Consider the following 13,165-nt stretch of genomic DNA (forward strand, 5'->3'; position numbering starts at 1 on the left):
ATTAACGATTAACGTTCCGCACTGCCTTCCCCATGGTAAACATATTACTATTAAAATTGAGAAACAATAAAAAAACCTAATGTGATACAAAACAGTTACAAATGACAAAGAATATTATTTAATATTGCGTTTAAATAAAAACACATTGTAGTAATTATTTGATTGTTTGTGATAGAGGCAAAATTTATTTAGTAAAACTAGGAACAATAGCATAATTTTTACTTTTTTTCCAGCAACTACTAACTCGTGTTATATGTAATATTGAACTTTCTGTGCAAGTATTATTATAAAATACTTATAAAATTGCTCTACAAGAAAAGACGATTAGTTCATGACGATTTATTAACGAAAATGGATAGCGGTGTATAAATAAAGTTTTAAAATTTTCCTACTATTTTCTATGACTTCTCTTTATTGTCATGAACTGTGACGTCACATCAAGCGCGCCAAAATTTAAACAAGCGCTTAAATTGTCTAATTTAGTGGGGTTTTTTAGAACAATTTTTTCAATCTTATCAGAAATAAATAAGATTTCGGCACCCTTATTTTTTTTAGCATAAAACATTATAAAGTCTCAGTTAAAGAAATACACGCATGTTCCCTATTTTCGCCAGTCGCTACCTACCAACAGTGAAAATTATTTACAAAATAATACAATTGGTTATAGCGCCATCTATGGAACAAAGCGAACATAACATAAGATGTGAATTACACAGATAACAATACTATTAATTATAAGGACCACTCTAGTCTGTAACTTGTGTAAACAATTTTGTGTAAAAATTAATGAGGTGAATGCCACGAAATATGTCTCATGGCGAAGATAATATGAACATTATTTGACAGATCGGGCGTATTGTAAAAAAGGTCACTATTTGCTCCCTTACTTCTGTGATTCCACTGTTGAAAAAAATGACCTGCGAACAAACGAAACGAAGGAAATAATAATAATTAAATTATAAGGAAAAATCTAATTAAACGTATGTAGACAATTCATACTTCACTACTACCATTACCGGGACTATAGACGCTATATTAAACTGATAAAAAACCATTATATGTAATTAAGTATCATCTCGATGCTCATGCGTAAAGTAATACTTAGCACAAACGATCCATCGTTGTAGTGTTTTCTTAACCCCTTTACTCGTTTTATTTTTTTGTTAGATTTCGAGACTTTTTTCGTAGCGCGTCTCTACCATATGAAGATGTTGTAATGTTGCCAGTAGTCAATTTATGTAGGGATATAGATAGATAGGTAATAATATTGTTTTTGTTTTTTTTAAATAAAATTTAAAAGGAAAGAAAATAAATGACTTCATGTTCTATAAGCAATAAAGGAATATATAATATTCTATCCTTAATATTGACCCTTGGTGTGTCAGCTGAGCTCGCGCATTATACATACAAATTATGAAGGACTTTCGCATAGTGACAAAACGAAAAAAGTAATGGCCTCCCATTTTGGGCGGCTTATAAACCTAGATGCTATGGCATATTGACGTTCTTCAATACAGAAGTTTAAAGAACGAAATACTATACGTACCGTCTATCTGCTATTGAAGTATATATTTTAGTTCTTGTCTACCTATCTTCGAATATGACATTTTTGACCTAATTATAATCTTCGTGATTTATTTTTAGGTGTTTTGAATTAAATGTGGTGCTCTTGTATAAAATAATGTTTTTTTTTTAAGGAGGTGTTCATTTCAATATATTTTTAATAATGTGGAAGTTGTACTTTGATTGTAATTCAGTAATTTCAAGATTTTTAATGATGTGATATTAAAAATAAATTGTATTCCTACTTCTACGAATGCAAGAGTACCTAATAGTTTATTTTATTATGTTTAATTGAGTTTACAAAAGAATTAACATAGCTTATTGTCGTGAAAAAATGTCTTTCGTGAAGTGTTGTTTTGAAGCGGGCGAAGGTCATGATATTTTGGAGTCATTCGTTCAAAAATGCACAGATCCTGGCTGTAAGTATTACGTGAAAAAACCGCAGATTCAAGTAACAGCGTACTATTGAAATTTAAATAAGCACCCCCGGTGCTTATGTTATTGATCATCTCTGTTCACTTGCCGCCACTTTAAGTTAATTTCCGGAATAGTTTCGTTTAAAAATCAATTGTCGTATATCATAAAATGAAAATGTTCTTTATAGCGTACTTAACCGCATTTATTTAAAAAAGATGAAGTTTAATTTGTAGTCTTTTTATAAGTGAATAGAATATGTAATTTTAAAATCTTTTATAATGTTTTAAATTTCTGTAAATTACGAAATGCAATAAGTATAAAATTGTTAGGTAAATGTGTTGCAAGCGTATAAAATTGAGTGAAGGAATAAATAAACTTTGTGTCACCAATAACAACGCCCAAATATTGAAAAACTCAGCAGTTGATGCCTTTCTTATCATACATATAGCAATAGAGTATCATAATGGCACAGGGTGAGTACTAATTGTGTAATTTCTACACAGAATTTACAGTAAATATTCACAGAATTGTAGTTGACATATGTTTTTGTGGCGCCATCTTGGCTCGTTCTTGTCGCATTCTCTTGTCATGCGTATTCGGTGTTGAAATGCTTTTTCTCAAAAATGGTCATTTATTCTAAATGAAACTACTCATTTGAGTGATTATCATAAACTTTTGTGTGATGTTATATAATATTGTTTGATAGTTTATCGTATAATTCATAAAACAATTGTGAACAAAATGACTACATCGACCACAACAACTACCCAAAATCAACCGAAGAATAATGGAACAACATCTACAAAACCACAAAAGAACTACGGGAAGATAGTTTTAACGCTACATAACTGCCTTTTACCGGAATCGGCGTTTAAGGAGACACCCTCACAGGCCGATGGGTTGGACATAGACACCGAAACCGATCTTCGTATTTTAGGATGTGAGATGATACAAACTGCTGGTATTCTGCTCAAGCTTCCTCAAGTCGCCATGGCTACGGGTCAGATGTATCTACAAAGGTTTTATTATTCTAAATCCTTCGTGCGTTATCCGATGGAAACAACCGCAATGGGAAGTATATATTTGGCCTCGAAAGTCGAAGAAAAACCTTGCAGAATCCGTGACGTAATTAACGTCTTTCATCACATAAAACAAGTGAGAGCTCAGAAGACGATATCTCCATTAATAGTCGATCAGAATTATATAGAACTGAAAAATCAGGTCATAAAAGCGGAGAGGCGTATTTTAAAAGAATTAGGATTTTGTGTGCACGTAAAACACCCCCACAAACTTATTGTGGTATATCTCCAGTTACTCCAATATGAAAAGAATAAACAATTGATGCAAATGGCTTGGAATTATATGAATGATGCACTGAGAACTGATGTATTCATGAGATTCCCCCCTGAAACTATAGCTTGTGCCTGTATATATTTAACAGCACGTAAAATCGGCTTACCACTCCCTAATAACCCACATTGGTTCTTACTCTTCAAAGTCACCGAGGAGGAGATCCGTGACATTTGTGTTAGAATCCTTCAATTGTACAAGCGACCAAAGGTTAATCCTGAAAGTTTAGAAGGAAAGGTGGATGCCCTACGAAAAATACATCAAGCTAACAAGCAAATCCAAGCTCAAAAGGAGCGGGAAGCTAAAATGGAGGAAAAGAAGGCAGAAGCGTCTACTGCATCAACTTCAAAGGATACTAAACGTGACTCGAAGAGTGAAAAGTCTCCAAAAACACCTCCTCTGTCATCAAAGTATCATACCAGTCATAAAAAGAGGGAGAGAAGATCACGGTCACCATATGACCGTAAACGAGACTATCCCAGTAAGAGGCATAAATCCAGATCTCGTGACCGTGAAATGGACCGTTCCAGAGAACGACGTTCAGATGATAAGCGCAGTCGGATCTCATCGAGGAAGTATGATGATTATGAACGGTCAAAGTCTAGTAGGGATAGCAGGGACGAGAAGAGAAAACATTGATATTCTTAAAATAAGATAAATAAAGACACATTTTAATCAATTTTTTGTTTTTATTGTAATCCTTTAAAAAAGTTCTTAAGTTCTGTATGTCTATGTTAGAAATCAGTCTTATAACTTGCTAGATTAAGATAAAACTTATTGTTCTAATATAACATCCGAATGCATAAACATTAAATAAATACTCTTTTAAATTTCAGTAGAAACGGATAAATAACTTCAATTCTGATTGGCATGTTAATATATATAATACTTTGAGTATATTAGTAAAATTTAAATTTATTCATACTTATCATGGGAAAAAGAATTATTGTCTTCAATGTTAATTAACATTCATAAGTACTGAGTTTATTATCATACAATTAAATTTGTGCTACCTTCAACTTTTGACATAACATAGGAAATGATAAATACTTTTTGTTTGTAAATAAATTTTTGTATGTGAAGCAAAAAAATTGTCCTGTTTCGCTGGAGTTAAGTTATAGATATAGCTGTTTGCCCTGTCTTCGCTCATAATACAAATATAGCACTCGTGGATGATGTACAAATCCAATAAGACAATTTTTCAAATTTTAGATTGATCCAGTTGTTTCTAAGATTATCCCTTTTAGCGTTACAAATTAAAAAACTGTCATAATAATTACAGTTTTAGCTCTTTTATTAAAGCTTCTGCTGTATCCCTTAAGAATATCAGGTTAAAAAGTTGCCTATGTATTATTCTGGTTATCCTATCTACGTACCAAATTTCATTACAATCGGTTGATTAGTTTGCGTGAGAGAAAAAAGTTAATATTAATATCAGCCAAATTGTTCTAACTTCTTTACTGGGAAAAGTATATCGAATATGACAGTTACTTCTTTTTTTTATTTCAGTTTTTTTATTGTCATAATATGACTGGTTGTATTGATGCGTTTCCATGATGTTTTTTCGCCTCATTCGCTTCGATCCTTGGCATATTCTTGGCTTTACTAAACCGCCAATTTGATGTTTTTCTTTTCTTAGAAAATTCACGGCAATATCATGGCCGTTGATCTCAATTGATTTCCTTGCACTTAAATGATAAGTTGGTGTCTCATAGGTTTTAGGGTTCAGTACGGTTATACGTTGTTTGTCAATGCTTCAATACAGCTAAATTGATAACCTCCTCCTCGTTTAAAGAGATGATTTTATTATTCTAATAGTATAAAGTTGAAGAGTTTGTTTGGACGCGGTAATCTCAGGAAATGATGGACCGATTTAAAAAATTCTTTCACCGTTGGTCATGTACGCAATCACTGCGCGCTATAGGCTATATATAACACGGGTGAAACGGGTGAGAACGGACCGTAGTATTATTATTTATTATAATTGCAGTTACAGATATAAGTATCATGATATAAAACTATAGCGCGGGTCAACTTTGGTTGCGTAACTTTATGAACTTAATAGATGATAAGTTAACACTAATAAGATAATAGTATCCAGTAGACATAATAATGTGTCGTTAGTTTAACAAAATGCGTAGAATAAAGAACCAACTAATAAACATCAATACTGATAATATAAAGCTGAAGAGTTTGTTTTAATGCGCCAATATCAGAAACGAGTGGTATGGTTTGAAAAACTATCAGTGTATATACTATATACTTATGTGTATTATGTATCTAACACAGTATATGTATAAATATACTTACCAGGAAGATTACGATTATACGGAACCATGCAAATAAAAATCACACACGCACTTGACCACAAACTTTATCAGAAGCGTGTTATCTTTTACGACAGTACTCGGTGACATACTAACGTGTGTACGTGCGAAATGTTAAGATATCCTCGAAATTGTGTTAAAAATTTAATTTGTGTTTAATGCATAAATTGATAATGAAATAAGAGTAAAATTTAGAAAAATTCCATTATTTTATAAATAATTTTTTATATAATTTTATAGATTTCCGTGTGTTTGAATGGCACGAGTATAAAATTGTTATTTTAACGTGTGTATGCAGTAAATATTTTAAGTGCCATAATAAACGTTTAATCAGCTGATTTTACGCTTTGTGATATGGTGATTTTAGTTGTTAAAAATGTTGCCCAGAAGGAATATATCTCATCGAGTATTATTCCTAATAAGTAAGACCACATACTTGACGTGTAAGTGATTTTTATCTGTTTAAAAGATATATTTTTAGACGCTTTTTATAAGGTCATAAAACTGGGTCGGTTTTTTTTCTGCTAGTGTTTTTGCTAAATAGGTTGGTTTGTGAATATTGTGTTGACCGAATTTATAATTGAAGTTAATAATGACTCAATGAAATCATTAGATTTGGAAGGAACAACATGATGAAGGTTGTAGGTTAATAAGAAAATAAGTGCTGCTAGGGAATAAATGGCTGAATTTTTCTATAAGATAGATGTGATCGGCTTATTGGCATGTTATTCCTTCTATGTAATGCCCATATCTACACTAATATTATAATGAGGAAACTCTTGTATTTCTTTATGTTTGTAGCGTTTTCACGCAAAACTGCTGGATCGATTAAAATTCTTTCACCATTGGTAAGCTGCAGCTTCACTGAGTGACTAGGCTATATATATACCACGGGCTAATCTGAATTATAAGCACCTAAGGTTATATCGTTATGATTCGCGTGAATAATTTATGCTCTCTTTTCATTTGGTTTTAAATTGTTTCGTGTGTTTTGCAGTATTGTGTGTGCGAGAAAAATTAAGAAACTAAACTATTTTTAGGTAATAAAATGATATTATACTTTTTTTGTACATTTAAAAAAGGTATCCGATATACCTCAATAATTTTTTTCTATAAACATTTTCTAATAATTTCCAAAGACGACATTTTTCAAACGATTTGCCAATCTGTTAGAAATTTGGCATATGTATGACCGGAAGTTTTATAACAGGGGTAGCCAAGTACACAAAAATTTGGCCTAATTTTTACTTACATTGCGAATTTTAATAAAATCTTTTGTTCTATGGATTTATCTCGACTTGGATTGTAATAATAACAAATTGAAAGAAAAAAAAATGCCCAAGCGGAACCGGGCGCTTGGAAGAACCTAGTCATTCTTAATGACCAGATATTTCGTCCAATTCTCATTTTATCTACAACTTTACCCAGGCTGTTGCGGATGCTGCTCCGCATTACGCCCCCGGTACAAGCGGCTGGTCGACAACATATACCCCGCTTCCCCGCAGGATGGCCTCGTCAAGTCCAACATGGAGAAGCTCACGTTCTACTCACTCTCTAGTCCGGAGAAACTGGACAGGATCGGGGACTACCTCTTCCAGAAGGCCTCGAGGGATATTTATAGACGGAGGCATGGGTAAGATACCTTGGAGTAGATTGTACAATGCACAAGAGTAATGTAAATGCGAATTGTTTGTTTGTGTGTCGTTCTTTAACCTCTCAATGTACTGATTTGATGATATTCTTTTTGTGTCTGGAGATAATACGCAGAGTGATATAGGCTACTTTTTAAAACATCCATTTCAATGGTTTATTTGAATCACGATCATCTTCTCTGACTGATTTCTTGGTGCTATACGCCATTGGATCAAATCGAATGGTTTTGGGTGTGTTTACACAGCTTGAATAGTGAAAAAGTCTACATCTCAGAATGCAGACACAACATGTTATCCTTCTTTTTCCCTTTTGTTTCGTTTCATTGATACAGCTGTTGGCTGGCCTTTTCCCAAATTCGTATTTCCGTAAACCTCATTAGCACATGTCCTTATCACATGAACAGTACATCGTAAAATGGCAACTCGAAAGTAAGCATTCTAAGGTTAGGACTAAAAACACATTTTTTTCATCAAAAAGCTTTGTAACAAACTAAATTAATTAGGGTTGCCTGGTAGAGATCGCTACCTAGCGATAAGGCCGCCCTTTGCGAATTTAATTTAAGTTTTTTTTGTACGACTGCTTATTTTTGAACTTTTTACGCAATAAAGAATTTTCATTCATTTCATTCATTCAATAAATTTCAGGTTTGTTATTATATCCATGGAGGCGATGGATCAATTGCTCCTAGCCTGTCATTCGCAAACTCTCAACTTGTTCGTGGAGAGCTTCCTGAAAATGGTGCAGAAACTTCTGGAGTCCACGGACCCTCAGCTGCAGATACTCGCGACTCAGAGTGTAAGTAAGCCACATACGTCTATTTTTTTATATGCCATAAGCGGGCAACTGAGCTGGTTCGCCTGATGGTAAGCGATCACCAACGCCCATGAACATTCGCAGAGGTAGTGGCTCTTTGAATGCGCTGCCCGCTTTTAAAGGAAAATAGATAATGAAAGCATTCACGATATGATAGAAGGAATGGAATGGGAAGGGTGAAGAGGAGGAAAAAGGCCTCCGGCTCCCCCACTCATAATACGAAACAAAGTAGCACGCTACTATTTCATATCGGCCTCCTGTAGGATGTGGTACTTCTCCGGTGCAAGGTGGCCCAATTCGTGCCGAAGCGTGCTAGACTCTTTCTTTCACCGCATACAATACATTGTCCACAGTTCGTCCGCTTCGCGAACATAGAGGAGGACACGCCATCGTACCACCGCCGATACGATTTCTTCGTGTCCAAATTCTCGGCGATGTGCCACAGCAACCACAGCGACAAGCCGACCAGGGACAGCATCCGGCTGGCTGGGATTAGGGGCTTGCAGGTGATGTCGTCCTACTGGTATAAGAAACGCGAAAGTATGTAACTGTGGATGGATGGATGGGTGCATGTTTGTCCACTCTTTCACGTGGAAATTTATCGTATCTTTGTGGAATTGGGTGCAGAGATAGATTACAGTCTGGATTAGCACATGGGCTTCTTTCTACCCGTGTTGTACCTCGCGAGTGACGCCGCGGGCTGCAGCCAGTATATAATGACAAAACACTAAAAAGTTATTCTTGTTTGTACGATGTTAACTTTAGCATCTCGAGTCCGACTCGCACTTGACCGATTTAATGCCTATCTCCTAGGTACAATAAACACTAATATTATAAATGTGAAAGTTTGTTTAATTGTGTGTCCGTTAGTCACGATGAAACTACTGGACGGATTTTGATGAAATTTGGTATATGGACACGGTATGATTTCACTTGGGTGATAGGATACTTTTTATCCCGATTAAATGCTCCCTTGGGATAAAACAGGAATCTTGATATTCGGGCGGAGCCGGGACGAGCGGCTAGCAATTAATAAACATGTTATATTAATGTATTTCACGAACTTTTCAATCGTATTTCAACGCCAAACTTAAAAGCCAAGATACAGGCTATCCTAGTTTAGGGACCAATGGACACATCAGATGTTATATCTATGCCCAAAAAACTAATAAATTGAATATCTGAATTATTATTTATTTATTTATTTATCGAATAATTATTTATTTATATCCCCCATTTCTGGGGTATGTTCACTAGCGGCGCGGTCAGTTTAGCCAATAGACCCTAGATACTATGGCTATATTGAAATTATTTGTACTTTCGTTATTATTATTATTATTATATTACAATGAAATGACAGTTAAATTGCTCGGACACAATTTTATCTACACGCTAAGCTGCCCCCTAGACGAGTGTTTATGAGATTATAACATTAAGACCTTGGATGTTACTCAGCGGGCTTCTTACATTATGCGAACGAGAAATATGGTTTTAATGAAAGTTATGTATGGCTAATGAATTATGGTTATTTTTTAGGAAATTATGATTTGTTCTGCCGATAAGGTTTTTTTTTGCGCAAGATTAATTGTCTATAATTGTCCAAATGGCTCCCCGTGACCATACTCGCTGTAAAGTGTTCGAAACGTCGGGTTAATAATATAATGAATAAATCGCGTTTAAAAGTTTTTTTTTGCTATCTGTCAGTAATGGTCTCCTTAAAATGTCATGATTTTTTATATTTTTGTTTACTCGGAGACATTTTTAAATACCTATTGTGGTAGTCGAGCACGCTTCGGCACGAATTGGGCCAGCTCGCACCGGGGAAGTACCACACCCCCACAGAAAACCGGCGTGAAATAGTGGCATGCCACTGTGTTTCGTACGGTGAGTGGGGGAGCCGGAGGCCCGTTTTCTTTTCCTTACCCGCCCCAGTCCATTCCTTCTTTCCAGTTGTTAATCCTTTCCTTTTCCCTTACCCCATAAAAGCGGGCAGCGCATTCACAGAGGTACTACCTTTGCGAATGTTTATGGGCGGTGGTGATCGCTTACCATCAGGCGAACCACAAGCTCCGTTGCCCGCTATGACATAAAAAAAACCTATTTTCTTTAATATTTTAAAATAATGGAGAGGCGTTAAATATTTAATTTGATAACACATTGATATTTATTATCTATACTAGTGGTTTCACCTGCGAAAGTCCGTATCCCGGAGAAGTATCGGGATAAAAAGTTGCCTATATGTTATTCCAGTTGTCCAGCTATCCATGTACCAAATTGCATTGCAATTGGTTCAGTAGTTTTTGCGTGAAAGAGCAACAAACACACACATCCTTACAAACTTTCACATTTATAATATTAGTAGGATAGGAGGTAGCATTACACCATAACTTACAGATTGTCACTTATTTCATATTCAAGTGAAATTAATGTATGTATTCTTGTTCGTGTTTGCTATAACTAAGATTTTGACGGATTTAAAACGCGTTTTATCCGTCGCAAATCTCGTTTTGAAATGTTAAAATTACTGTAATGTGTTTTTTTATTCTAGGGGGTGATACGAAAAACGGTTTCGGACGATCTAGTTGAAAATATATGGGAGGCGCAGCATATGGACAAGATAGTACCGTCTCTGCTTTACAATATGCAGGTCTGTTTCTTGTAACCTGTGGAATGATTTGTATTATATTCCTGAGAGGAAGAATTTGTATCTTTGTTTGTTTGTTAGTTAAACTAAACAACTACTGGACCGATTTTAAAAATTCTTTCACCATTAAAAAGCCGCAACTTCGCTGAGTGACATAGGCTGTATATGTACCACGGGCGAAGCCGGGGCGAACTGCTAGTTTTAAATAAGAGCGGGGAGAGCTGGTGATCCACCTGATGATGAGAGATCACCGCCCATTAACATTTGCAGAAGTAGAGCCTTAAATGCGTTGCCCTCTTAAGGGGGAGTATAAAGGAAGGATAGGCGCTGGGAATAAAATAATGGATTGGGAAGGGTGAGGAAATGGATATGGACATCCGTCTGTTGTGTAGGGAATATATTATCTGTTTATTTTTTGAGTGTTTGGATTATAAGTGCGAATAGTAAATATTGTGGGGAACATGCTAATTTTCTTTTTAGGTTTATTTATTTTTTGGTCGTTTTACTATAACGTTGTTTGATTTTGGTCCTAATTTTTTTTGGTGTTTTTAGGTTCGTTTAGGACTTTAGCCATAACTTGCTTTTTTTGATTTCACCATATAGCTGTTGTTATCCTCTTCTGTAAACTTGGATATTGCCTTATTTTTGTATTGATTGCATGTCAACATAACTGCTTGCAATTATACTGTACTAGCTTACCGCCCACGACCTCGCACATTAATTCGGAGTGGTTTAATAGATGTTATTATACATATAAACCTTCCTCTTGAATCACTCTATCTATTAAGAAAAAACCCCACAATAATCGGTTGTGTGGTATTAAAGTTCTAAACATAAATACATACAGACGAGGGAAGCGACTTTGCTTTATACTATGTGAAGATCTATTTTATATGTAATATGTGTTCCGAAATCAATTTAAATTTGAATACGAAGTTGAATTTGAATTTGAATTTATAATTTGAATTTGAATTTGAATCAGTACTGCCAGGGGGGTGTATTTGTATTAAATGCTCCAAAATAAAGTCGAATTTGGATTTGAATTAGAATTAGAATTTGAATTTGATTTTGATTGTGCCGCGGCAGGGGGCGGAGAAGTACGAGACGGTTTCGTGCATGGAGGGCGAGGGGGAGGAGCGCGAGGGGCGCGCGGAGCCGCCGCGGCTGGCGGAGGCGTGCCTGCGCGAGCTCGTCGGCCGCGCCTCCTTCGGCCACATCCGCTCCGTGCTGCGCCCCGTGCTCACGTGAGTGGCCCGGACAAATATGGATAAACATGTTTTGTGAAAAAATTTAAAAAAAAAAAGGTTTAAAATTGAAAAAAAAATTGAAAAAAAAAAAATTTATTAAATAAATTGGGGTTATCCCAGGAACTACTGGCCCATTTATTGAGGAAGGCTATATATGTGTTTTATGTTACAGTCGGCAATGGAGCTGGAGGAACGCCTGATGGTAATCGCTACCACGCCCGTGAACATTTAGACAGGCATAAGGTCCATTGCAGACCTTACGCCTCTACAAATGGATTGCCGACTTTTTGGGAAGGGATTAAGAAAGGATTGGCGATAGGAATAAAGGAAAGGACTGGGAAGGGAAGGAAAAGGATATGGGCCTCTGGCTTCCCCACTCACCGAACGAAACACAGCAGAATGCTATTTCACACCGGTCTTCTGTGGGGGTGTGGTACTTCCCCGGTGCGAGCTGGCCCAATTCGTGCCGAAGCGTGCTCGACTCCCACAAAACACACACTATATAATATACAAACAACGTGACACGGAATAATAATTTCGTGTGACATTGTTGTCCGCGATAGAATACAAAACTACTCAACCGATTTCAATGAAATTGGCGTACCATGTGCAGTTCGATCCAACTTAGAAGATGCGATAATTTGTATTATTTCTATTACGATAGACGACTACCCGGGCGGAGCCGGGGCTTGTGGCTAGTATATATTTATTATTGTTTCAGGCACTTCGACCGCCACGAGCTGTGGGTGCCGAACGACTTCGCCGTTCACACGTTCAAGATTATCATGTTCTCCATTCAGGTGAGAATCGCTTATTAAATTATGATTATTTTTTTGAAATTGGCATATGACCTGGATTATGGCATGCTTTAATGATGCCATGTAAGATGGATCAGGAAGCATATAAACATTAAAAAAAAAAATAAGTGATCTACATAAAATTTCAGATCACTTTTACCTCATTGCACATAAACGTCGTGATACGAATAGCGAGTATTGTATAGTTTTAGGGTTCCCTACCTTTAAAGGAAAAATAAAATCTAAACCCTTAAAGGATCAAGTTGTTTTTCTGCTTGAAATAAATTATTTGGTGAAAAAAATAAAAAAAATGACACCTTATTTGTCTTATTTCAGGCTCAATACTCGTACAGC

At 35.8% G+C, this 13,165-nt stretch overlaps 2 protein-coding genes across 2 annotated transcripts in view; both read left to right on the plus strand.

Moving 5' to 3' along the window:
* The first annotated feature begins 1,598 nt into the window (after positions 1 to 1,598).
* Positions 1,599 to 13,165, plus strand: part of LOC119837144 (protein EFR3 homolog cmp44E) — a 25,651-nt gene continuing 14,084 nt past the window's right edge. Inside the window, 8 exon segments of the mRNA XM_038362665.1 lie at positions 1,599 to 1,982; positions 7,086 to 7,290; positions 7,955 to 8,105; positions 8,477 to 8,629; positions 10,672 to 10,770; positions 11,854 to 12,011; positions 12,736 to 12,814; positions 13,148 to 13,165. Of these exon segments, the coding sequence (XP_038218593.1) occupies positions 1,898 to 1,982; positions 7,086 to 7,290; positions 7,955 to 8,105; positions 8,477 to 8,629; positions 10,672 to 10,770; positions 11,854 to 12,011; positions 12,736 to 12,814; positions 13,148 to 13,165 (948 nt within the window). The 5' untranslated portion in view covers positions 1,599 to 1,897.
* Positions 2,528 to 4,009, plus strand: LOC119836904 (cyclin-L1). The gene has a single exon (XM_038362357.1). The coding sequence runs from the start codon at positions 2,722 to 2,724 to the stop codon at positions 3,967 to 3,969; it is 1,248 nt and encodes a 415-aa protein (XP_038218285.1). The 5' UTR covers positions 2,528 to 2,721; the 3' UTR covers positions 3,970 to 4,009.

This window comes from Zerene cesonia, chromosome 26 (genome assembly GCF_012273895.1).
Source record: "Zerene cesonia ecotype Mississippi chromosome 26, Zerene_cesonia_1.1, whole genome shotgun sequence".
NCBI lineage: Eukaryota > Metazoa > Arthropoda > Insecta > Lepidoptera > Pieridae > Zerene > Zerene cesonia.

Coding starts and splice junctions, on each gene's coding strand:
- LOC119836904 (XM_038362357.1), top strand. CDS start 2,722: ATGACTACATCGACCACAACAACTACCCAAAATCAACCGAAGAATAAT.